The following is a 27,512-nucleotide window of genomic DNA, read 5'->3' as shown; positions in this document are numbered from 1 at the left end:
TGACGCCAGCTTCACGGTTGTCCAGCTTCACCTTTGGGCCCTGGCCCTGGCCACTATTCATTCACAAGTATATCCTGTTTCTGATACTACTAAGTACTAACTTCACTGGCCACTGTTACAGTATATTGTAAACAAACAAACATAACCTACACGATTTGTAATTAGGTGTTGTGAAGTGTTCATTAATTAATTAATGATATCATCTTTTGTTTTTCCTCAAAGTTCCTCATTGTATTTCTTTTCTTTATCCCCTGGTTCTCGTACATTATGTTTACAAAAAAGGGTTTAATCGGTAAGTAAATTTATTAGATATCCTTAAGATAACTGAGATTTTGATGATTCCTAAGTAGTTTTTGAGTATTGAATTTAAGCTTGGGTGGAATTCTGCTATTTTATCTCTTGAGGAATTTAAAAAATTAAAAACTTGGGAAAGACTTTAATAAGGAGCCTACACTCGTTATTTGGTTGTTTTTGTCGAATTGTTCTATATATTGTCCAATTTCGATATGAAAAAATCGCAGACAATAAGAGTTGTAATAAATTACCTTAACCCTAGAATGGTAACGGTTATTTGCCACACATAAATGGTAACGCGTAGTCTCTCGGACTACTTTAGGGAAAAAATGAATAGAAATTTATAAAAATTAAATTTATTTACAAATGACATTATTTACATCTTAGAGGTACCATGTTTCCTGATTTTTGTTGATTTCAGTCTTTATTGGAACACTTTACGCACAGCATTCCTCGGTGCACAAAGCAAATATGCTTTTAACATTTTGTGCACTGGAATCGAGTCATTCTCCTTTTTTTTGCTGGGCAAACTGCACAAATCTTCCTTGTTCCTGCTTCTTCAATAACATTTTGAGCCTCAGATGTTGATGGGCCAACGACATCTTCAATGTTGCGTTTGAGATTCCTTGATAAATTTGGCAGTTTTTGTCTTCCCTGAATGTGCGGCGTTGTTAGTTCAACACATATTTCTTTAGCAAATGCCCTTCTTGTCATTGGATTAATTTTTTTTGACAATGCCTGATTGACATAAATAACAAATGAGTTGATAAAAAAACGTTTCATCATGATCACTTTCTTGTTCATCACAATCACTTCGTTCAAGTTCAGATAGTATTTCTCTTATTTCAAAACTAGTGTTCAGTGGATCAGCCATAGTAACTTGATCATGCACTGTAAAAATTATCACAAAAACTAACAATACATTCGCACAAAACAACTTTTCATGTATTTACTCAGGAACAAAAAAGTAACATAAACGGTAACGCATAGTCTACCAGACGACTATGGGCTCACTGAAATGAACTGAGTGAATGAAGCAAAATGGAACCCTATCCAGCATTGACCTTGGGTGGCAGGGGGAAGGTATTGGTGGTGGGGGGTCAGTCACGTCATGCACCTGCCACCTGGACCGGTTTTTGTAGCTTGCGTCGTCTTAGAGACTACGCATTACCATTCTAGAGTTAACAAGAAGAAACTTGTTTATTATAATTTTAAAAACAAATTTAATACTAACATTACAAAACAACAAAACTAACTAAGGCCTAGACTTACATATCAAAGAAACCTTACAATATTTATAACTTGCCCAGCTGGATAGCAGTGAGTAACAAATACGTAGCTTTAGTTTCAATAAATTGGTACAGATATATGTATTTATAGAAAAATAGATACTTTGGTATTATCTGGAGGCCACTGTGTCCCTATCTACTAATTATTATATGATATAAGTAGGTTTAGATTAGCTTATCATAAATATGTTACTAGTAAAGAACTAAATTTTAAGTTAATACTTTACGAGTGCTCATTTGAAGTGTCCAACATAACGTGATGAAACTTTTCCGACAATCTGGCACGTGAACCAAGTTCAGTAAAGTACTTTTGGAAATGCTCCTGGCTATCAGCACGGGTGATTTGGCGTACCACGCACTTCTGGTGAAAAAATAAAAACATCCCTCGAGATAATACCTAAATTCAAGCTCAGGTCACATGAACACACTTATATGTTAACTGTAACTTGTGTAGTAACAAATAGTAGATAGGGACAGAATGGTCTCTGGATAATACCCTAGTACCAAAAAAATACAACTATTAAGCTATTACTCCGCTATTATTTATGTCAGTACATTTTCAATTGTTTAATATTTATTGCAATTAATCTCAATATTTAAACCAAGAGCATTGATTTTGACTGCTTACATTAGACATTGCTGCCAACTTGACCGACCCCATGTACAAGGGCATCTACAATGGGACCAAGAAACATGAGCCTGACCTGAGCAATGTGCTTTCCAGAGCCTGGAAACAAGGACTAGAGAAAATCATTATCACTGGGACGAGTCTGGAGGAAAGTAAAGAGGCAGTGGAAATTGCAAAAACTGACGGTGAGTTCAGAATTGGATATGATAACATTACATTTATATCAACATAATGGGGGTGAGTTCAGAGTTGGATATGAAAACATTACATTTATATCAACATTATGGGGATAAGTTTAGAGTTGGATATGATAACATTACATTTATATCAACATTATGGGGGTAAGTTCAGAGTTGGATATGAAAACATTACATTTATATCAACATTATGGGGTTGAGTTAACACTCCTAGATATATGGATCTGAATTTTCAAGTAGAAGCTTTGACTGAAAAATTTATAAGCTTAGAACAAAGTATTATAGAAAAAGATGAAATAATTAGTTTGAAAACGAATGAAATATCTTCTATGCTACAAGAGGAACATAATACAAAAGACTTTCAAACCCAAATCCTAATACGGGAACTCAAAGAAACTAAAATAGAAAATGAAAACCTAAAAACTGTTATAGCTATGATGCAAAAGGTTTACACTGACCTAGAAAACAAATTTAAAAATACAAGAGAAAATACACTTAAATGTTTAAACTGCTTTCCATGCTTAGATCAAGTCAGGACTAATTATAATCTTTCAATGAATTGGCAAAAACCTACACATACATCAAAAGTTCAAATGGAAAAACATAGTTCCACAATTTATTGCCAAAACAGTTTTGAGGTTCTGTCTGAGGACAATAGTGAAGAGGAAGAAGAATTCAGCAACACTCCTGATACCATAAACTCCCTTAGTAAAAGAACCAAAAATGTAAGTAATACCAGGAAAATAAACATATTGAAGAAAATCTCTGCACATACTCATGTATCTCTGGCTGCAAAATCCAAATTACTAATAATGGCTGATAGCCATGGGACAAATCTCAGTAATATAGTGCAGCAAAAGACAAACTTAAATGTAACTGCAGTTGTGAGGCCAGGTGCAAAGATAAATGGGGTAATTAAAGAAGTAGAGGAACTTTCAAGTGGTTTCAATGAAGATGATTTTATTCTTGTAATAGGTGGCACAAACAATGTTGAAAGCACTGGAAAAAAGCATATCTTGGAAGAGTTTGGAAGGTTAATGGAATGTACAAAGAAAACAAATCTCATTGTTGCGACCTTGCCTATGCGTCATGACAAGCCAGAACTAGACAGTAAAATTGATACAATAAATACGGAACTAACTACCAAGATTTCAAATACGGACACAAACATTAGACTACTAGAACTTCATCTATTACCACGTCATCTATATACCAACCATGGTATGCACTACAACAAAAGAGGAAAAAGAAAAATTGTTGAAGAAGTTTTGAGAGCACTGCAATACTCTCGCTCCACTCTGACTGCAACTACGACTCCACAAGTTGTAAGTGAATCTCGGCCCTCCCATTCTCCTCCAAACACTGACTACCCTGCTGGAATTGGACTAGTAACCCCTTCAACTGCACCACGCATTCCTGCTATAATCTGTAGTCCTAATCTAGATAGTGATAAGAGTTTTTTTAGAAAATGTAGAAACATCAATGAAGGAAATCTAATATCTGGAAAAAAGATAAACAGTAGTATAAAAATAAAGGATAATAAATGTCCCGCTGTGCTACATTACAACATCCAAGGTGTTAAGAGCAAAATTAATGAACTAGAGTTGTTAATAACAAACTGTAAATATGATGTACAAATAATTTGCCTTAATGAACACAACATAAAAAATTCGAATCAAACTTTTTAAAATAAATTAAATGGTTTTAAATTAACTGACGGATTTTTTAGAAATAGATCTAGGGGAGGGTCTTGCATTCTAATTAAAAACCATTTACAGGGTACTCCTAGACCGGATCTCTCAATCCTAAATGAAGAGTTCATCTTTGAAGGATCATTTACAGAAATCAAATCTCTGAATTGTTTAATTGTGGCAATATACAGAACACCAGGCTACTCAATGACTAACCTCTTTATACATAAATTAAAACTTTTAATGCAAATACTTGAAAAGGACTCAAAAACAAAATTTGTAGCTATTGCTTCAGACTTTAATATTAATTTGTTACAAAATTATAAATTTTCAGAATCATTTCAGGATTTAGCAAAACAATTTGGATATAAGATAAATAATAGAGAACCAACTCGAATAACTGATACAACAATGAGTTGTATAGATAACATATTAACCAGTTTTAAAATGGGGCAGTAGCAGTGTTTCTCAACACAGATCCTGGCCTCTCAGACCATAATGTACTTATCGTTTCCTTACCATACTCAAACAATTCTCAAAATTATAAAAAAACCAACAAAAAATATCAGAATATATAATGGAGACAATTCATTTTGTTTCTTAATAAATTTAGACCGCGAAATGAATGAATTCCACTTCCTGGATTGTGTAGAAGCAAATTATAAGTGTTTTCTCCATAAATTTATATCTTGTATGAATGAGGCTTTTCCTTTAAAGACTGGTTAAAGTAAATAATATGAAAAAAATAAAATGGATTACGGAAGGTATAAAAACGTCTGCTAAGAGAAAAAGAGAGTTACATGTCATAGCCAAAAGAAACAAAGATCCAAAATTCCAAAACTATGTTAAGAACTACAAAAAGTGTTTTAAAAAAGTAGTAAACAAAGCAAAAATTATAGCAAATGAAAATTTTATAATCAATGCAAAAAATAAGTCAAAAGCCACTTGGGCCATTGTGAAAAAAGAGCTAGGAGTACAATGTAGCAGGGATAACAAAAATCATTTTAAGCATTAATGGCGATGAGATAAGAAACCCCCGTGCACTTGCTGAACAGTTTAATGCCCATTTTGCTAACGTTGTTGATACGCTACATATACCAAAAACAGTACAAACACATAACCATTAATGCTAGATCAGTAAACAAACTACCAGAATTAGATTTTCTTCATTTTGTATCAGTTACTGAGGTAGAAAAGATAATTCTTGGTTTAAACAATAGTAAGGCATGTGGCTGGGATGGCATACCCATATCTTTACTGAAACTTTCGTCCAAAATAATAAGCCCAATATTGACCAGGATAATAAACCAGTCATTCCTCTTAGGACATTTCCCAGATAAACTAAAGTTGTCTGAAATCATACCTGTATATAAAAAGAAAGACTCCCCTAAGGACATCTCAAAACTATCGACCTATCTCTTTATTGAGCAACCATTTCAAAAAGTCTTTGAAAAGGCAGTACATTCTAGATTAACAAAATTTTTAGAAAGAAACAAATTAATATGTGATGAGCAGTATGGTTTCAGAAAGAACAGAAATACAGAGTTAGCTATGGTTTCGTTTGTAAATAGTGTTTCAACTTCCTTGGATCAGTCAAAGTATACCGCAGGTATATTTTTGTGACTTATCAAAAGCCTTTGATTGCGTAAATCATAAATTGCTCCTCTCAAAATTATATCAAATTGGAAATTAGGGGTCTAGCTTTGGATTATCTGCAATCATATCTAAATAACAGGAAACAAAGAACCATTAATCAATGAGAATTCGCATAGAGTCACATCAGATTGGGAAAATATTCTTTATGGTGTCTCTCAAGGCTCTATTTTAGGGCCCTACCCTTTTTCTTATATATATATTAATAATTTACCAATCGACATACCAAACAAACAATTTATTTTATTTGCAGATGATACAAATGTTCTTATTACAGAAAAAAACTTTTTCAATATGGAGGAATCTATAACAAGAACTCTTCAGTTGTTAGAAAATTGGTTTTAATTCTACTGGACTTCTGTTAAATCAAACTAAAACCAATATAATAAATTTCAGACCTAGTAAACAAAGGTAATAGCTTCTTAGAAAATTCTGGATTAAATCTAGTGGACTCTCACAAATTTTTAGGTATCAAAATTGACAAAAACCTAAATTGGAAATGCCATGTAAACCACCTTGTAAAACAAATTGAGTTTGTTCCCGATTTGCAATGAAGATTTTGGTAGAATCCGTATCTATAAACACATGTTAAAATATTGTATACTTTGCATATATTCAGTCAATTCTTAATTATGGTATAGTAATATGGGGATCATCTCCTGATTTTGAAAAAGTTTTCATGGCACAAAAAGCAGTGGTAAGAGCAATGATGGGAGCAAACTTCAGAGGAAGCTGCCGTCTATATTTAAAAAAGCAAAAATACTTACACTGCCATGTTTATACATATTGGACATTTTAAATCTGGTCCACAAACATCCAAATCTTTATAGTTCATACACAAGCCAACATACCTATAACACCAGACATAAGGATTCTTTTGTTGTTTCCAATTCATAAAAACTACCTTATTAGAGAAAAAGTCCTTTATATATGGGCATTCGTGTGTACAATAGTTTGCCAACACCATTAAAACATCTTGAAGAAGCTCAAATTTCATAAATGTATTAAAAAAAATATTATTGAAAAAAGCCTATTATAGTACAGATGGACATATTAAATGACAAGACAATTATATTTTAAATAAATAAATTTATATAAACATCCCAGAACATGCACAAGCATAATAAGTGTGTATGTTGAATACTTCTGTCTTACTTTTAGGAAATTTCACTGTTTTAATTTTAAATTTAACATTGTTTATTAACTTATGACAATGCACCTGTTTGTATTACAAATTGTAATAATGTTCAAATGTAATGTGCAATAAAGACTTTGACTTTGAGTTCATAGTTGGATATGCTAATATTACATTTATATCAACATTATGGGGGTTGAGTTCAGAGTTGGATATGATAATAATACATTTATATCAACATTATGGGGGTTGAGTTCAGAGTTGGATATGATAACATTACATTTATATCAACATTATGGGGACGAGTTCAGTGTTGGATATGATAACATTACATTTATATCAACATTATGGGGGTAAGTTCAGAGTTGGATATGAAAACATTACATTTATATCAACATTATGGGGGTAAGTTCAGATTTGGATATGATAACATTACATTTATATCCACATTATGGGGTTGAGTTCAGAGTTGGATATGCTAATATTACATTTATATCAACATTATGGGGGTTGAGTTCAGAGTTGGATATGCTAATATTACATTTATATCAACATTATGGGGTTGAGTTCAGAGTTGGATATGCTAATATTACATTTATATCAACATTATGGGGGTTGAGTTCAGAGTTGGATATGCTAATATTACATTTATATCAACATTATGAGGTTGAGTTCAGAGTTGGATATGCTAATATTACATTTATATCAACATTATGGGGGTTGAGTTCAGAATTGGATATGAAAACATTACATTTATATTAACATTATGGGGGTTGAGTTCAGAGTTGGATATGATAACATTACATTTATATCAACATTATGAGGATGAGTTCAGAGTTGGATATGCTAATATTACATTTATATCAACATTATGGGGTTGAGTTCAGAGTTGGATATGAAAACATTAAATTTATATCAACATTATGGGGATGAGTTCAGAGTTGGATATGCTAATATTACATTTATATCAACATTATGGGGTTGAGTTCAGAGTTGGATATGCTAATATTACATTTATATCAACATTATGGGGATGAGTTCAGAGTTGGATATGATAATATTACATTTATATCAACATTATGGGGATGAGTTCAGAGTTGGATATGATAACATTACATTTATATCAACATTATGGGCCATGTATAAATTATGTAACTCCTTGGGGGGTGGGAGAGTTTTTGGTAGTGTTACACAACATTATGGGGATGGGTGTGGGCTTCAACACAGCTCTAAACTATTACACCTCAACTATAGATTGTATGAATCCTTTCATAAATTTTTTCCTGATTCCCCCAGAGATTTTCAAGTTATTATTAATTTTCCTCCAATAAAATCAAACGGAAAAAGTCTGAATGTTCCATCTAAATGCATACTTAAATGGATAAGCATTTTATTTAAATCTCTTTTATGTCATGTGTTTTTGACAGAGTAGAAGTTTTTGACGTTTGAGCCAAACATTGATACTGTTTGATAAAATCCTTGTTTGGAGAAACTCTCCCTCACTCACGTGTTCAGTTATAAGGGCAATACTACATAGACAAAGAAAAAAAAAACTGAATTTTAAGTCAACAGCAGAAAATAGTGGATATTAGAACCTACATCACCTTGGGGTGCCCACTATACTAACAGAAATTTCATACAACAGGTGTGTTAACAAGTGGAGTGACGGAATTACAAAGTACCACAGTGTACTGGCTTGCTTCGGCTTTTGAATTTAGGATATACTTTCACCAGTTTTAAGGCCATTGGAAATTTTCCTTATCTTAGTGACATATTGGTCATGAAAATCAGAGGTGATAAGAGTTTAACAGCATTGTTGTAATAACTTGGATAATACTCTGTCCATTATGATGAGGTTTTGGGCTTTAATGGAAATGGAACAGTAGTGTCAGATGGTGATAAGTCAATGCGTGGTAATAATACCTGTTGTTCAATCTATTTACCAGTAATAATTTCCAAATCCAAACAGTTCTCAAACATTATTTTGAAAATTAGTCTTGTGCCTTCATTGAATCAGGGTTTCTCAACAGCATTACAACTGCATCTTCCTTCAAAGTCAACTCATGGGATGGTAAGCCAGTCATTTCAAGGCTGTTTATGAATTCAGTAGGAAATTCTAGCAGTCCACTCTCACCTTCAGTTATTACAGTATTTACACTCATGTAAGTTCTGGATGAACCTGGAAGAAGATCCAAAATCCATTTATTGATCTCATTGCAGTGCTCATTCTTAGGTGCCAGTATTGCATGGCTTGAAAGGTAGCAAGCGTCAAAAGAGAATGATGAATTTTGACCATATCTTTCATTGACAATATCTGAGTCTGAAATCAAGGACAAAGGCAATTCCACTAAACTGTCATTAAGGTATTTGACCATTACCAATTTCGAGCAGGAAGTTAGCAAATTCAAATTCATCGGCGTTAGTCCTCACATTTTTGGTGAGTTTGAAAAACTTTGAAAAAAGACCATAGAGTTGAAAGTTAATTGAGTTCTATACTGTAGCATTTCTAGATTCTTGAGGTGCAACTGGTAATACTTGATGGAAATATTCTTCTAAGATGATGATTTTCCCACCAAATGGTTCGTCTTTATCCATTATATCTTTCAATAGTCGATTAATACACATTAAGGAATGTTTGTTGGCCATAGGTGTCTCATCTCAGATGATTAACTTTGCAGAACGAATTATGGCGGCTTCTTTACAAGTAACTTTTAAACTGGATATAGAATGTTCATGTAAGTTTAGTGGTAATTTGAATCAGCTGGGAATTGTACGTCCATGTGGAAGTAACATAGAAGCAATTCCAGTCCATACTACAAATATAACTACAACATCCAATATTAATCCTCGAGCAGTGGCACCTGCTGTAAAAGTAGGCTGTCACATTTTTAAAGGTTCTCATGTCTTCAAAGCTTGTACAGCTCTGAATCAGAAGGTGAGACAAGGTGAGACAGGTCCCCACAAGGGTAACCTGGACGAAGCATTGAATGCCCCATCGCAATTAACCGAAGAAGTCTAACCCCATAACCACAAGTTAATAATCACTGGGGACATCAAAATCAGTAGTCTAGTACCTAATAAAAGCAATACGAGATTGATGGAGACCTTTGCCCTACATGACGTCACAAGGTTGAACCTCCCTGCCACTAGAATAACCCGCACTTCATGCACTTCTATTGACTGTATCTGCACAAACCTACCTCCTGACAATGTCAAAGTGATTGTTCTAAAAACAGGCCTATCAGACCATAAAGGCAAACTTTGTACATTACGAATTTCCAAGAATAAAACCCAAAACAATACAAAATTAGGGAGGCAAATGAATACAAAATCACTGGATCGGCTGAAAATAAATCTATCAAACCATGACTGGAGAAGGGGTTATGCTTCAAAGACAGTGGATGAATCCTATAACTTTTTTTACACATCCTGACAATGGAACTTAATGCAGCATTCTCTGTAAAGAAAATTAAGCAAAGAGGAACAAACAGAGTGCAACAGTTCAAAGACAGAAAATTGATACAGTTAAAACAAGACTATCTCAACTCTCTTTATAGGTATGAGCTAACCGGGCGGACAGATGATAAAGCCATCATGGCCGAGAGGAAGAAGTGTTGTGACCTCAACTTGAAGCAAGCTAAACAAGCAGAAGCAACTCAAAAAATTCTCCAATCGGACAACAAGTCTAAAGCAGTCTGGCAGATAATAAACCAAGAAAGAACTGCAAACCGAGGCAAAAAAGAAGTCCAGCCCATGAAATTATTATTGCACGCAAAGTACCATACAAACCTAATGAAATTGCATAGGAATTTAATAAATAATTTGCTAGTATAGCTGAAAACACATTAAAAGCAAACAAACAGAACACCAAAAGTAAAGTGATAACTAGTACATATACTCATTACAACAGAATCTGACTCTCACTGACAAACAAACAAGAAGTTAAAGATACAATAGCTAGATACAATACAATACAAAGTTAAAGATACAATAGCTAAGCTAAACAAAAACGATGTCTCCTGCAGTACTGATGAGATCTCGGGAAAACTGTTGAATCACTGTGTGGATGCTGTTCTGGCACCACTGACTACTATCATCAACAGTCTCTTCAAACAGGAATATTCCCCTTTGCTGTTAAAGAAGCTAAAGTGTACCCAAAGTTCAATTATTCCTACTTTCTCAAAAATACTGGAAAAGATTGTACTAAAAAGACTTCTGGCCCATCTAATAGAGTTAAACCTTCTAACCAACAGCCAACACGTCAATTAAATTATGATTAGCTGGTGGAGAAACCAGTTGTTTTATTTTAGAGGAAGAAGGATTAGATGTCATCAAATCATCTTCATTAGGGACTTGTCTTTTTCTTGTAGTTAAAGGACCACATGTCATTAAATTAGTTCCTTCACTCTGCAATTTCACTATTTCACTATTCCTGTGAGTATCTTTTGTTTTCCTCCCAAGACCCATAGTTCAAAGTAAAAATACTCACAAAGTTTATAAAGCAACTAAAGAAATGTGTAGTGACGAGACCAACAACTACATTAAACTTATATGAACAGGTTAAAATAATGTGAATGTAAACAAACCTATAGCTGATACTGAATGTAAACAAACCAATAGCTGACACTGAATGTAAACAAACCAATAGCGGACACTGAATGTAAACAAACCAATAGCGGACACTAAATGTAAACAAACCAAGAGTTGACACTGAATGTAAACAAACCAATAACTGACACTGAATGTAAACAAACCAATAGCTAACACTGAATGTAAACAAACCAATAGCTGACACTAATTAATGTAAACAAACCTCTCTTGAGATGCCTTATGCACAGCTGACAATGGCTTCACAACATAAAAATTCCTTTTAGAAAACCAAAATTTAGGTTGAATGTCTGTGCCTAAATCTCCTCTGTCTTAACCAATTTCAGTGATTAGTAGCTGAAAATAAAATGCACATTTCACTGAGTATTTTTAAATAAAAACAAAGTATGTTCTCATTAACACCGGAGAAATTGAAAAAGAAATGGTAATGGTGCATTTCAGATTCCCATAACACATGTCTATGAAACATGAAAAATACCAAATCTAAGTGACTTTAAATACTTGATGGCTGATCTGTAAACAAATAACCTTTCATTAAAACCAAAATGGAGGAAATCGCCCGGATAGAACTGCCGTACTGACTGCCATTAGATTTTCATAAATATATAGATAAGTTGGGAGGGGGTGTGTTAGTAGTAGTGTTACATAATTATTGAGTGTTACTAAGTTGCAAGTGGGGGAGGGAGGTTTCTGAATAGTCAGATTTTAGCATTACGTAATTAGGGGACGGCTCCTTAGTTTTACATTTTGAGGCACTTTCTGATTAGAGGCCACCCATTCAGAACACCCTGTGGCTGTCAAGGTTAGGCGAATTTACTGTTAATATTCTAGAACACATATTTACAATAAATACATTTAATAATAAGGGCTGTAGCATGCTCTGAATGGATGGTCTCCGTTTCGTCAGAAAATATTGATTTTTAATTTAACTTGTTTTCTTTCAATTTAAACTTGTTCTATGAGATACAGTAAAGGGCAGTCACAATCTGTTATATTACATTTGGAAACTTATATTTTTAGTTTTGTAAACAATAGCTGTGGTACAAGCAAAAATTGGCACTTAAAATTTATTGTTTATAATGTATTACTTTTTTGACAAAATAACACTATAATTTATAAAAAATATTTTCAGCATAGTAGTTCATTAATTTTGTTTATACATAAGCTTATAAATAAATGTATTGATTTTATTTAAGTATAAGTTTGTAAGTAAAAATCTTCACAGTTGACTTCAAATTAAATTGAGGTTAAAAATAGTTACTACCAGAACATATAGTATTCAGAGATTTATGAAGATTGTAATATCAATGATTGAACATTATGCAATGCAGTGTTATAGTGGCCTATCAGAAAATTTGTTTCACATCTTATCGTTAAATATCGTTTTAGTAAACTGTTTCATCTGATTTCAGTTAACAGAAATAAATATTGATTTGGCATTATTCAATGTCAAGTGTTATGTAACGAAATATTAAGATGCTATGATAACAGTTACAAATATAGAGGAATATCTGTATGGGAATGTTTGTATGTCAACACCACCACGTTGTTGATGTTTTCAAAAGTTTGAGAGGCCTAACTCAGTAATGTTTCAAATGGCAACAAATCGTATGTGTTTAAACAATCAGAAATAATTTGGCACAAACTAGAGGTTAAGTTTAATAAGGTGCTTTTGTAAGTATCCAAGATAAAGTGATTTAAGCTATATTATACAGATTTACTGGTACTATTTTGGCATTTAGGAAAGGTGGTCTAACATCTTAACAGATTTAAGGTGGTCTGGGGCAGCGTTATGCCGCCCAAGGTTGAAATGTAATCTAAATAATTTCTAAGTGTAAATGTTCCATGTTAATTCTTAATGTTCAGTATTCAATAACAACATTAATAGTGGTAAACACCAGTAACAATAATGTTTTATAAAATTTTTTTATTTAATTAAACTTAGAATTGGTGTGCAAATTAGCCTTAACTCATTGAAAAAGTATTTATTTAGGTCTCTGCAAGACCAGTAGCAGCAATTCAATTGGGAAAAAATGTAAGACTTTGATTAAAGCTATCTAAAGCAAAATCCATAAAAGATAGAGCAATAACATTTTACCACTGTTTTTACAGTAAAATCTTCATTTAATATTATATAAAATATTGTATTTGTAGTAAAATTATTATTGAAAACAAATTTAATTTTGTATATATTTTAATAAAAAATATTTGAAAACAAACATTTTTACTATGTTTTACTTGCTTTCTAATTAACTTTAACATATACTTTATCCAAAATATGGCAATGATTTGTGCACGAATAAAAATGTTCCATGTATCTAAAATAATAAAGTAAGAAAGAAAATAAAGTAGTATTATGAGTAATGTTTTTAATGATTTGGCTGGATATTTACTTAACCCTTTGGACACCAAAGTCCAAGGCTGCAGCCTGACCCATCACCACCAGCGCCCAAACCAACTGAACTACCCGAAACCGCCAACCCAGTTTTGATATTTTTGTAACCTACATGTTTTGCTCTGTATTATCCTCAGGTTTTATGTATTACCAAATAGTGTTAATATGAATAGCATTTTATACAGAACAAATTTGTTTATGTCGTGGTAATGCCTACCAAAACATTTGTTTATACAAAAAAAATCACTTCGGACCAAAGTATTGTTAAGAAAACATTTTTACAGTACTTATTGGTAATATTTTTATTCAATACAAATATTAATTACATCTAAGACTGCTCAAAAAATTTAGAACTAAAATTTTTTAATAGTTTCACAACAAATATATTTATTTAGTGTTGACTTTAGAAACATTTCAATGTAGCTAGAATTACTATTACAGTAGAAAATAAGTTTGCAAATACTTACATAGTATTAAAATGAGAGCATTTTCACATTACCATAATATATAAACATATATATATATATATACGGGGTGATTCGGTTAGTGTTACCGGCACTTTCTGAGCTGATTGTACTATAAAAAATAAAGAAAAAAGTTCATATAAACATGGGTCCGGAAATGCTTCCTTACTGGGTTATGGCCAATTGAAGATTTCACCAAAAATTGTGTGCAGGAGGTCAAATGATGATTTGCCGCGTGTTTATGAAGAGATATTTATAGGCGAATGCAACTTTTTCTAACGGATTTTTAGATGAGAAATTGAATAAAGTTCATCTCATAGCTGTATCTCATTTAGTTTTTTTGTTATACTACAAAAAACAGAAATAAAATAATTTTGAAAACACTTTTTTAAGGTTTAACGGACAATTATTTTGTTAAATAGGCATTGAAGACCCACATTTATACAAAGAAACTTGCAGAAAATTTAATTCTGAATAAAATTATGTGCCACACGGCTATTAACAGCGAAGTATTAGTTTCTGGAATTTAATTTTACAACAAACATTCTACCAAGCAAGAAATACGTATTTAGTAAATAAACACCGTAATGTAATGATATAAGGTACACAAAAATAATTATAATTAAATTCCAGAAACTAATACTTCGCTGTTAATAGCCGTGTGGCACATAATTTTATTCAGAATTAAATTTTCTGCAAGTTTCTTTGTATAAATGTGGGTCTTCAATGCCTATTTAACAAAATAATTGTCCGTTAAACCTTAAAAAAGTGTTTTCAAAATTATTTTATTTCTGTTTTTTGTAGTATAACAAAAAAACTAAATGAGATATAGCTATGAGATGAACTTTATTCAATTTCTCATCTAAAAATCCGTTAGAAAAAGTTGCATTCGCCTATAAATATCTCTTCATAAACACGCGGCAAATCATCATTTGACCTCCTGCACACAATTTTTGGTGAAATCTTCAATTGGCCATAACCCAGTAAGGAAGCATTTCCGGACCCATGTTTATATGAACTTTTTTCTTTATTTTTTATAGTACAATCAGCTCAGAAAGTGCCGGTAACACTAACCGAATCACCCTGTATATATATATATATATATACATTTGTTTACATCACTTCTAACATGTGTTTTTAGAAAGACACAATTGGTGGATAATATTTTTGCAATTTTTACAAAAATACCTTGTTTCCCTTCTTTTTCTACTTTTCTACTGCTGTACTTAGTCTACTGCACACAGTACAATTTCAATCCTTGCCATTGGGCAATTTGTCAAAGGGTTCACCTCCAGCACGCTGCACTTGAACTGGCGTTTGGCCACCAGGCCACTCGGCTGCAAGTCTGTCAACCAATGCAATTGTAAACTCAAGTATTGATAGAGGATTATCCGTGTTGTTTTTACATAAGATATATGTTTAAAATCATCTGTCTAAAAATGTGAAATGTCACCTTTAGCTAATATTTGAATGTACGATGCTTGTTCAAATAAAAATACAACATCTGGTCTGCTGTGTCTACGCCGGCCATAAAGAGGGCTTACTTGTAATAAATACTTTATTTTCTTAAATTTCAAGTGACCTTTGGCCTCATTATTTTTATCACTGTATCTTTAACCTGTGTAGCAAAAGAAAGACAAACAATAATGAGTATCACTGTCACACAGCAACCACAAAAACAAACAGCTGTGTCAAGGTCAGGAGTACTACCAACTTTAAGATTGACTAATTGATTACAAATAGTTTTCTTTACTTTAGTCCAAATGAACAGTTAAAAAAAATGTTCTAATCTCATAAATAACTTTTGAATGACTTTTCTCCCAATTGCTGGTCAATTGGCCGTTGAGCGTTTTTGTCTAGACCTCGGCGGTCCTGTTGATTGGACATTAGTGTTTTTTGACTAAACTTCTACAGTCCGGACGGTGGCGTTCAAAGGGTTAAAATTCCTGTTTCAAAGGAAATTTAGATATTTTTATTCACAGTACTGAACATTACTTTCAAATAGTAAAATATACTGTACAATTGTAAAATAACTAAAATAATTTTCATCTTGACGTTCAAGTTCTTTATCCTCGCACAATGACAGATCATCTGTCTTCCCCAATGAGTTTAATTTGCACAGAGTAAAAAAATTAGTTACTAAGCAAAACATAAGGTAGTATATATAATTTTATTCAGAATAACATATAGCTAATATAATCAAAGAAATAAAAACATATAACATATAGTTTAGTATAGTTATAACATATAACATATAATATAATCAAAGAAATAAAAATTGAATTTATATTTACATTTATGAATGGGTTTTGTTCCAAAGTTGAAGAGTTTATTTCATAAAAAGATTTTTCTGTCTGCAGCTTATAGGAATCACTACAAAACACCTTCAATTTAAAAATCCTAAATATCGGAGTTTTATGCTGATCAAGAAAATGTCTACTTATAACATTTTTGTATGGAAACAAAGTTAAAACAAACAACGAACTTAACTATTTACAAAATGAGTGAAAATGCCTACCTCTACTCCTCGTCATCTTCATTAGCATCCAGGCTGTTTAACATCTCACCCCATTAGAAATACCACTACCTTTGGATAATAAATCACGGATGTCACTAACAATAATTTTGAAAGATGGCGTAATTAGCAGCTGATTTTCAATGTTTAATAAATTATGACTCAGCCAATTCACAATAAAAAAAATGTGTCGTAAATTATGGCATTGGCAGTTCCAGGGTTAAAATTATTATACAAATAGAATATGTTTAAGGTAGTTGTTGTTAGATGACCAGCTGCTAGCTGCGACAAATTGTGTTCTCATCATCCTATCCCTTATTGTCCACGATATTCCCCGTAGCCAATATCTCTTCTCTTACACATCTGTCTAATGGTTGTTGCAGACAGACTGTTCTGCACGGTTGGCTGTCATCCGACACGCTGTGATGAGTTTAACAAGTCAGGTCATGACAAGTACCTGCAGGCTCTCTCTGACCTCTGTGAGGCCCACAAGGACAAGGTGGTCGCTGTAGGAGAGTGTGGTCTAGACTACGACCGTATACAGTTCTGTGCCCGTGAGACGCAGCTCAAGTATTGCTTACATATATTACAAATCATATAATTATTATTTTATAGCTGCTTTCATTAATATTACCTTTTTACGACTTAAATGTAGATAGATTCAGTTAAAACATACCTTACTTGCTACCAAGCGAATTATTATACTTGAATCAACTGGTGGCAGGTATTGGACTGTGAGCCTGAGTTAGAGATAGGGCAGTGGACAGCAGAAGCGTCTCTGCACACAGACTCTCCCCCTTCCTCTGCCTGCAGAACTGTAGTCATGGGCAAATAGAACAAGTAAGGCTACATGGAGGAAAAGCTTCTTCTAAAATATAATAAATAAATTATATTGTCATTTGTTTTATGCAATGTTCAGTTTGGAAGATGAACAATTTATATTACTAGAATGCAAATGACATCTGAGGTTAAATCCTCAAATACAATGTTTTTAATGTAATTGTCCTATGTCCATGTTTACGATGAACAGGTAAGAAAAAGTGTTTAACTAGAAACATCATAAAATAACTTTGCTAATTATAACAAATCCTAGGTGATGAGTAACACATAGATGTTTGCTTACATAAAATCTTATTGAGTGAATTGAAGTAAACATAAAAGATCTGAGAGAACTTCTCTACATATTACTTTCTGTTATAAAATTAAGGCAATTTTGCAGAACATATTGCCTGAAATGACTTACTTTATGATTATTAAAGGAGTTACTTTATACAATTGAACAGTTTTAAAATGATTTAAAACTGCTTATAAAAAAAAAAAAAAAAAAAAAAAAAAAAAAAAAAAAAAACTGAGGCGTGTTCGGAAAGTAAATACTGTTTCATTCTGTTGCCGTAGCGCTGCAATCAGTGTTCCACGCATGCACACTATTCATCTTTTCCACTGGAATTCACGCCTCGTATAATTCAAAACTTTACAATTGGCAATCAGGGTACACCTTTATAAAATTTGGATGGTAATTTTATTATTAAATCCAACTTACACCTACAGACCAATAGGTAAAATATTAATATTGGAGACAGGTACTATTATTATTCCTCACACCGAATTGAACTAATAGGGAGTGAGGTAGTGCAGCACAACTAGGGAAGGAGTGTCTGAGGGTGACCTCAGATATATTTACAACTTCTTGCTTATTGTTCTTTATTGCATTTTAATGTAAAAAATAATATGTTAATACTGTGCGTATAGTTCCCAAATATTGGAGACAGGTACTATTATTATTCCTCACACCGAATTGAACTAATAGGGAGTGAGGTAGTTCAGCACAACTAGGGAAGGAGTGTCTGAGGGTGACCTCAGATATATTTACAACTTCATGCTTATTGTTCTTTATTGCATTTTAATGTAAAAAATAATATGTTAATACTGAGCGTATAGTTCCCAAATATTGGAGACAGGTACTATTATTATTCCTCACACCGAATTGAACTAATAGGGAGTGAGGTAGTTCAGCACAACTAGGGAAGGAGTGTCTGAGGGTGACCTCAGATATATTTACAACTTCTTGCTTATTGTTCTTTATTGCATTTTAATGTAAAAAATAATATGTTAATACTGTGCGTATAGTTCCCAAATATTGGAGACAGGTACTATTATTATTCCTCACACCGAATTGAACTAATAGGGTGTGAGGTAGATCAGCACAACTAGGGAAGGAGTGTCTGAGGGTGACCTCAGATATATTTACAACTTCATGCTTATTGTTCTTTATTGCATTTTAATGTAAAAAATAATTTGTTAATACTGTGCGTATAGTTCCCAAATATTGGAGACAGGTACTATTATTATTCCTCACACCGAATTGAACTAATAGGGAGTGAGGTAGTTCAGCACAACTAGGGAAGGAGTGTCTGAGGGTGACCTCAGATATATTTACAACTTCATGCTTATTGTTCTTTATTGCATTTTAATGTAAAAAATAATATGTTAATACTGTGCGTATAGTTCCCAAATATTGGAGACAGGTACTATTATTATTCCTCACACCGAATTGAACTAATAGGGAGTGAGGTAGTTCAGCACAACTAGGGAAGGAGTGTCTGAGGGTGACCTCAGATATATTTACAACTTCATGCTTATTGTTCTTTATTGCATTTTAATGTAAAAAATAATATGTTAATACTGTGCGTATAGTTCCCAAATATTGGAGACAGGTACTATTATTATTCCTCACACCGAATTGAACTAATAGGGAGTGAGGTAGTTCAGCACAACTAGGGAAGGAGTGTCTGAGGGTGACCTCAGATATATTTACAACTTCATACTTATTGTTCTTTATTGCATTTTAATGTAAAAAATAATATGTTAATACAATACAATACAATACAAATGATCTTTATTGACATAAACATGGAGTACAGTCATGGCGTCAAGAGTTTTTAAATTTGAGTTGTGTGGTCATCAGTGAGAAGGTCTTCCTATCTGCAGGCATTCTTCAACAGAGTAGAACTCCTTGTCCAACAGCCAGTCAAGAAGAGCTTCTTTAAAGTTCCTGTTGCTTTTTTGTTCTTTCAGCGTTGGTGGAAGGATGTTGAAGAGTCTAGCCCCGATATAGGACGGTTTTTTTTCATAGGCAGTCAGGTGATGTGCTGGGAGTCTGTAGTTAGCTCTGTTCCTAGTGTTATAAGGATGTGTATCCAAGAATTGGACGAGTCCTTTGTTAACTGCATAGGTTATTACCTCACCAATGTACAGGTTGGCAACTGTCTGCAGTTTCAGTCTCTTAAACATCCCTCTACAAGAGTCCCGAAAACCCAATTCAGCCATTATTCTTATTGCCTTTTTTTGAAGGAGCAGTACCCTGTGTAGATTTCGCAGAGATGAAAACCCCCATACAGTCAGCCCATAGCGCATTTGGGACTCAAATAGTGCAAAGTAAGCTGTTCTTGAGGTTTCTGTGTTGCTGATTTGTTTGAGTCGCTTAATTACATATAGGGCAGTGCTAAGTTTTTTGCACAGTTGGTCTACGTGGGGTTTCCAATTGAGGTCACCGTCTAGGGTTATCCCAAGGTATTTAGCCTCTTTATGTGTTGAGACATTGGGTAGCTCGAGGGCACTCCTTCTTTGTGGGCCAAAGAAAAGCTGCTGTGTCTTCTCTTCGTTCAGAACAAGGTCATTTTCCTGACTATACTGTTTGGCTATACAGGCAGCAATGTAGGCTTTAATTTCCAGCTCTTTAACATTCTTGTGCGATACAATGAGGGCAGTGTCGTCAGCATAGAGGAATATTTCACAGTTGTCCTGTAGCGTGGATACGATGTCATTAGTGTATAAAATAAATAGTACAGGGCCAAGCACAGATCCCTGTGGGACTCCTCTTGTTATCTGTGCTTGTGTGGATCTAAATTTTTGACACCTATTGTTGACTACTTGAGTTATTTCAGTCATTTGTGTTCTTCCACTGAGGTAGCTCTGGAACCACTGATGTGCTACTCCTCTTATTCCTAGAGCTTTCAGTTTGTCTAGGAGATGTTTGTGGCTCAGGCTGTCAAAAGCTTTACTAAAGTCAAGTAAGATACCAGTTGTTGTGGCCCCTTCTTCAGATGCATCAATGATAGTTTCCACTAAATCAATTATGGCTGTAATGGTGGACTTGCCTCTCCTAAAGCCATGTTGGCGGTTGGTTAGAAGACTGTTGTTTTCTAGATGAGTGAGCAACCTACTGAGTACTATTTTTTCAAAAATTTTGGATAGGGTACATATGAGAGATATAGGTCTGTAGTTGCTGGCCAGAGAGGTGGGTCCTTTCTTGTACTTTGGATAAACTAAAGAGTGTTTAAGCTGAGAGGGAAAAATGCCTTGTTGGAAAGATTTGTTTATTACGTCAATTATCGGGGTTATCACTTCAGTTTTGCAGTGTTTCAGGATCGTTGACGAGACCTCATCTATCCCAGAAGATGGTTTTGATTTTAAAAATGATATTGTTTTGTCTATCTCCATTCTATTTGTTGGTCTAAAGCCCTCTTCAAGAGACACAAACTCACTCTCATGGAATACTGTGCGTATAGTTCCCAAATATTGGAGACAGGTACTATTATTATTCCTCACACCGAATTGAACTAATAGGGAGTGAGGTAGTTCAGCACAACTAGGGAAGGAGTGTCTGAGGGTGACCTCAGATATATTTACAACTTCATACTTATTGTTCTTTATTGCATTTTAATGTAAAAAATAATATGTTAATACTGTGCGTATAGTTCCCAAATATTGGAGACAGGTACTATTATTATTCCTCACACCGAATTGAACTAATAGGGAGTGAGGTAGTTCAGCACAACTAGGGAAGGAGTGTCTGAGGGTGACCTCAGATATATTTACAACTTCATGCTTATTGTTCTTTATTGCATTTTAATGTAAAAAATAATATGTTAATACTGTGCGTATAGTTCCCAAATATTGGAGACAGGTACTATTATTATTCCTCACACCGAATTGAACTAATAGGGAGTGAGGTAGTTCAGCACAACTAGGGAAGGAGTGTCTGAGGGTGACCTCAGATATATTTACAACTTCATACTTATTGTTCTTTATTGCATTTTAATGTAAAAAATAATATGTTAATACTGTGCGTATAGTTCCCAAATATTGGAGACAGGTACTATTATTATTCCTCACACCGAATTGAACTAATAGGGAGTGAGGTAGTTCAGCACAACTAGGGAAGGAGTGTCTGAGGGTGACCTCAGATATATTTACAACTTCATGCTTATTGTTCTTTATTGCATTTTAATGTAAAAAATAATATGTTAATACTGTGCGTATAGTTCCCAAATAGTATTTGGGATAAGTTTTTTTATTACTTATTTATATATTTAAATTGGAAATTACACAATTTTTTTAACACAAAATGTAGAAAAGAGTAAAAATAAAAGGGTACTAAGCAATATACTTTTTATAATTTTAATTTAAGAAATTGCAGAGAATATTGGGCAAAGTAAATGAGCCTTTTCAGAAATATTCCTATTAAAGTATAAATATTTTATTTTTAAAACACCTTTTTAACATTGATTATTTGCTAATGAAATTCATTTCCTAGTAAAAAGTAAGTGTAGATATCTCAATTTTGAGATAGTAGCCTGTGTAGTTGTATACAAGCCGGGGCGCTGGAACTCACTGACCGGCTTGAGTGCAGGAATGGGCAGTCTCAGAAGAGTCCCCCTCCCACCTCCATAAGAGGTCTGAGATATTTGGATATAAATGCATAACATATCTTTCTGTATTGCATTGTTGTGATAATATAGTGCTATTTCCAATATATTTTATTCTGTTCTCTTCTGGTTAATCATGTAATTTTTTTGTTTTCACCACATTGAAGTGTTACCAAAATTAAAATATTGAAATAGTTTGGCCTTGTGTAGAAAGCCAAGTACAGTAAGCTAGCAAATCCCAAACTAAAAATAAAAAATCAGATATTTATTTACGACAGTCATTTTATGTAATGTGTCTTGTCATTTTAAAATGTCACGTTACTTATTTTAACATTTGAACGGATCATTAAAGGAAAAACAGATTATCTTCTTTAAAATAAATTCACAATTTTCCAATAGTTTTAAATTTAATATACGAGGCCTTTCGACATCTAAGATGGCATCGTCAGGTGCGAATCAAACAAAACACGATATTTGAACAGATATTTTGAGCACCAGCTGGAGTTGGCCAAGAGTTGGAAACTGCCGCTGTTTCTGCACTGTCGCAATGCAGCAGAGGACGTGGCCAAGGTGCTGCAGAGACACCAGGACAGCTTGCACGGTGGAGTAATCCACTCCTTCGATGGTACAGTCGACCATGCCCAGATGTTCATCAGTCTGGGTTACTACATCGGTATCAATGGCTGGTAATACGTTTGCTTTATAATTACACAACATATTGTAACATAAATCATTGTGAGCATAATTATTGGATTGGGAACAATTCCATTCACTTCATTCACAATCCTTTAAATTTTATGCTAGTTTTTGTAACTATATAAAATGATATGCTGATGTTTTCCAAAACTTAAATCGATTACAAATAGACATATTGTTTAAATTTTTAATAATTAATAATTATTTAAGAGTTTAAACTTATAAAATAAAAATAACACATACTTACTCGGTCAGAAAAAACTATCTTGTTGTACCTAAATTCAGCAACAAATATGGACGTAGAACTCTGGAAGTTTATGTACCTATAGTTTTTAACATGCTCCCCAAACAATGTTAAAAATGCTAAGAGTTGTAAATTATTTAAAGTTGCATGGAAAAGAGTTGTTATGGAAAAATGAAATTTAATATTACTGGTTGTTGTTGTGTTATTTTGTTATTGATTATTGATTGTTATTATGAATATTATTGAAAATAATTTCCAAATACAATTAAGGTAACTTGCATTATTGAGTTAAATTATGCATATTTTATATTTGTTTCTTCTGTATGTTGTTGTTATTATTGTTATTGTAATCCTTGAGTATTTATTTATTGTTGTTAGGATTAAGTTTTTTTTTATAAATGTTAATTAATTACTGCTATTGTTTTTCTTGAGAAATGTTGGTATGTTAATTTGAAATTTGTATTTATTATTTTTTATAATGTAACTGCATTATTGGTGAGGTGTTTACTCTTGTAATAAAACTGCATAGACTTGACCACAAATTAATTTAAAGCATAGAATTAGTAATTAGTATATTTAGTGAAATGCAGACAAATCCAATAGGGTTTTTGCATTTATGAATAAAATGATTTGTAATTGTTGTTATTTAAAAGAATAAATAAATAAAAAAATATAAAAAATAAATATGTATAAAATAAAAATTTTATAACAACATCATAAACATTACTTAGTTACGGTTTAAAATATTTTTCTGTTATTATGTGATAGTATTAATAGATTACAAAACTTATAGTTCATATGAATATTTGTAATTACTAATGGAAATGCCATTTTCAATGGAATCATCCCATAATGGATTTAATAGTTTTCGCTTTACAGTTCTGAAAATATCAAATGCTTGATTGAATTTCAGTTCGCTGAAGACAGCTGAGAACCTGGAAGTGGTGAAGAGACTCCCGGCCAACAGACTGCTGCTGGAGACCGACGCCCCCTGGTGTGACATCCGCCCCTCTCACTCCGGTGCTCGGTACGTCACCACCACACTACCTTCTGTCAAGAAAGAGAAGTGGTCTCCAGACTGCCTCGTGAAGAGTCGCAACGAGCCTGCCAACATTATGTAAGTTATATACTTGAATGTCACTTGCAGGTATAGTAACTATAGTAATCAATTTTGTAAGATAGCCTAATAGTATTTTATAGCTGATTTATAGGTAATTGATTTGATAAGCTTATAATTTGGCGGTCTGTAATTGACAAAAAAAAAAAAAAAAAAAACATTGAGAGAGTATCTATTGTCAGCAAAATATCAAAATGTTAGTGGGTATGAACAAACCCGAATACTTGAGAGCTAAAAAATAAACACGAATGTACATACCTAGTCATTATGTCCTATGATAAATAAATAATAAATAAATAAATCTTTATTTGTCGTTCAAATTCTTACAATCATTTACAATGTCATATTGCAGCCTAAGGCATGGTCAAAATAAAACAATTTTATCAAAATAATTTAAACTTAAACTAACATTAAAAAAAGAAAAAACAGTGCTTTAGTAACATAAATTAGTCAGTGAAGGTTAATTTAAAATAAACTAGGCCTAGATATATAAATTAAACAGTAAATAAACAATTGTCAAAATTTACATATAAAAATTATTATATATCTAAAATGTAATGTTTTTTAATTCTAAAAACTCGTCTAAACTATAGAAAGGGTGTTTCAAAAGCCAACTATAAAAAAAGCTTAGTGAAGGTTTTATGTGGATACTTATTTACGAGAGGTTCCAAAAAATTATAGATTTTCAGCGATGTCACCATGTGACTATTTAAGGTGAATGAATTTCGTTGTTTAAAATTTTTTAATTTTAAAAATTTGGATTTTTTAGAATATAGTTAATTAAATCAAATATATATTATAAATTGATAACCGTTTGAATCTCTAACAGAATAAAAAGTGGTTTACAATGTTCCAGCGGTTGAGAATTAGTCATTACTCTAATAGCTTTTTTTTGAAGAATTAAGATGTCTTCAGTTCCTGAGCAGTTGCCCCAAAATATTAAACCATATCGAAAAACTGCTTGGAAATACACAAAATAGGCAGTCCTCACATAGTTTTTTAGGAACAGCACTCTTAAGGCGACCTAACAGGTAAATAACTCTAGGAAGCCTCTTGCTTATATATTCTGTATGTTGGTTTCTGTATGAAATAACACTTCCACATTGTGCAAATAGGCGAAAGAAGAACATAATTTATTATAAAAAATAGTTATACTTCTTGGTCATTTTAGTCATTTACTCATTTGAGAAACAGTTATTGATATTTGAAATTGTTAATCATTTTTATGTATAACTGACAATCAATTTCTTTCTTAAGGGAAATTTCTCTATCGGTTTCTTAAAAAACTAGTGCTTCTACAATATAAATTGGCTCTCTGCTTGTAATATATACAAATCTTCATTGGTTCGTTATATTTGAAATGGTTAAAATTGAATGACATCAAACAGGAACTCACCATGTACATAAAACATGCTTGTGACATTGAATCAAAACAAAACAATATTTATTTATAAGATTTTATAATAATTTTACACATTTTTTAGTTACATCTGACATCCACTAGTTCTAATTATCAACTCTATTCCTTCAAACTGAGGATTTCATGGTTATTTATTGAACATTTAGTCTAAAGGCAAATTTGTTCTTTTACAGTCAAGTTCTGGAGGTTGTGGCGGCTGTCAGAAATGAAAATCCGGAGACTCTATCAGCAATTGTTCTATCAAATACACTTGATCTGTTTTTCCCTAACATTAAAAAATAAAAATGAACATTTTTAATTTATGTTTTTGATCTATTCGCCTTATACACATACAGTAACAAGAACCAAATCTCTTTGACTTGGATGAGAAGTAATGAATTTATTTTGAAAATACTATATCGGACACTTTAAAACATTTACTTTGTGTGACAAAGACCTCGATGGTAAAAATTTTTAATACTTTCAAACACAAATGAATGAAATTAAATAAATTGAAATTATTCTTTGTTCATTAAATTATACATGGTATAATAACAAGGTGGCCACCCGACTGGAAAAATCGTAAAACCGGGAATAAGCCGGGAATCTTCTTATAGAACTGAGAAAATCTCAAAAACAATTGTTTCCTTTCAAAAAAACTTAAGAAAAAAGAAATAATTTGACACTTCCTTCATTCAGGACCTCATTAATCTAAACACGTGGTACTTTAAGTAACGTGGTTCATGAAACCGTGAATGAAGATCGACATATGTTCGTGAGCCCCATCTGACACTTACTGTCTCCATTAGTATAGTGGAGTTTGTCTTATAAGAGATGCAACCTGGTTTTTTTTTTGTACACCAGAATGTCAGTTGGGTTATTACCAGACCTTGTAAGACACATTTTGGAGAAGAAAATAGTGGGTTTGCGATAAGAAAAACCGAGAAGAGGGCATATGGGCTGGACGTAATGCACAGCAATGACAGAATAATCTCAGAGCTCAGGGGCAGGAGGAGAATTTAATACCTGGAATCGGCGTGTGGTAGCACACTGCCGCTCACATCTGTCATGACCTGTTCGAGAGTTCTCCTTATGTGCAATACAAACAATCAATTTTAAGTTGATGCTCAACGTTCACTGCTTGAATCATGGCCAAGGCCTCCGCTGGTCTATGCATGATTGCTCCATACAAAATATTTCTGTCTATACACTTACTCTATCTTAAATTTGTACTGTGATTTAATGTTTTGTAAAAAATATGACTGTTGCTTTTCTCTAAGAAAATATAAATAAAGAATTGATGATTGACTGATTCTGAAATTAGGTGATAGATGAGGTGATACAGACATTTTAATGCTTCACCTTCACTCCCAACTGATGAGCAGAACATCAATGAACTCTCCGAGATCATACGAAGCCCTGAGCAGTCAACACTTGCAGGACCTTTGTCGGGAAACACACTAACAACGGCCCAAAACT

The 27,512-nt window shown here is 32.9% G+C and overlaps 1 protein-coding gene across 1 annotated transcript; it reads left to right on the top strand.

Annotated features, from left to right (window-relative positions):
- The first annotated feature begins 17 nt into the window (after nucleotides 1-17).
- LOC124363245 (putative deoxyribonuclease TATDN1) lies at nucleotides 18-26,352 on the top strand. Its single transcript, XM_046818423.1, has 6 exons — nucleotides 18-292; nucleotides 2,217-2,396; nucleotides 17,253-17,439; nucleotides 23,060-23,263; nucleotides 24,431-24,634; nucleotides 26,228-26,352. The coding sequence occupies exons 1-6, from the start codon at nucleotides 268-270 to the stop codon at nucleotides 26,334-26,336; spliced, it is 909 nt and encodes a 302-aa protein (XP_046674379.1). The 5' UTR covers nucleotides 18-267; the 3' UTR covers nucleotides 26,337-26,352.
- Nucleotides 26,353-27,512: the final 1,160 nt, after the last annotated feature.

Source organism: Homalodisca vitripennis, chromosome 5 (genome assembly GCF_021130785.1).
Source record: "Homalodisca vitripennis isolate AUS2020 chromosome 5, UT_GWSS_2.1, whole genome shotgun sequence".
Classification (NCBI taxonomy): domain Eukaryota; kingdom Metazoa; phylum Arthropoda; class Insecta; order Hemiptera; family Cicadellidae; genus Homalodisca; species Homalodisca vitripennis.
The sequence above is the reverse complement of the archived record's forward strand: the minus strand, read 5'-3'. Positions and strand labels throughout refer to the sequence as shown.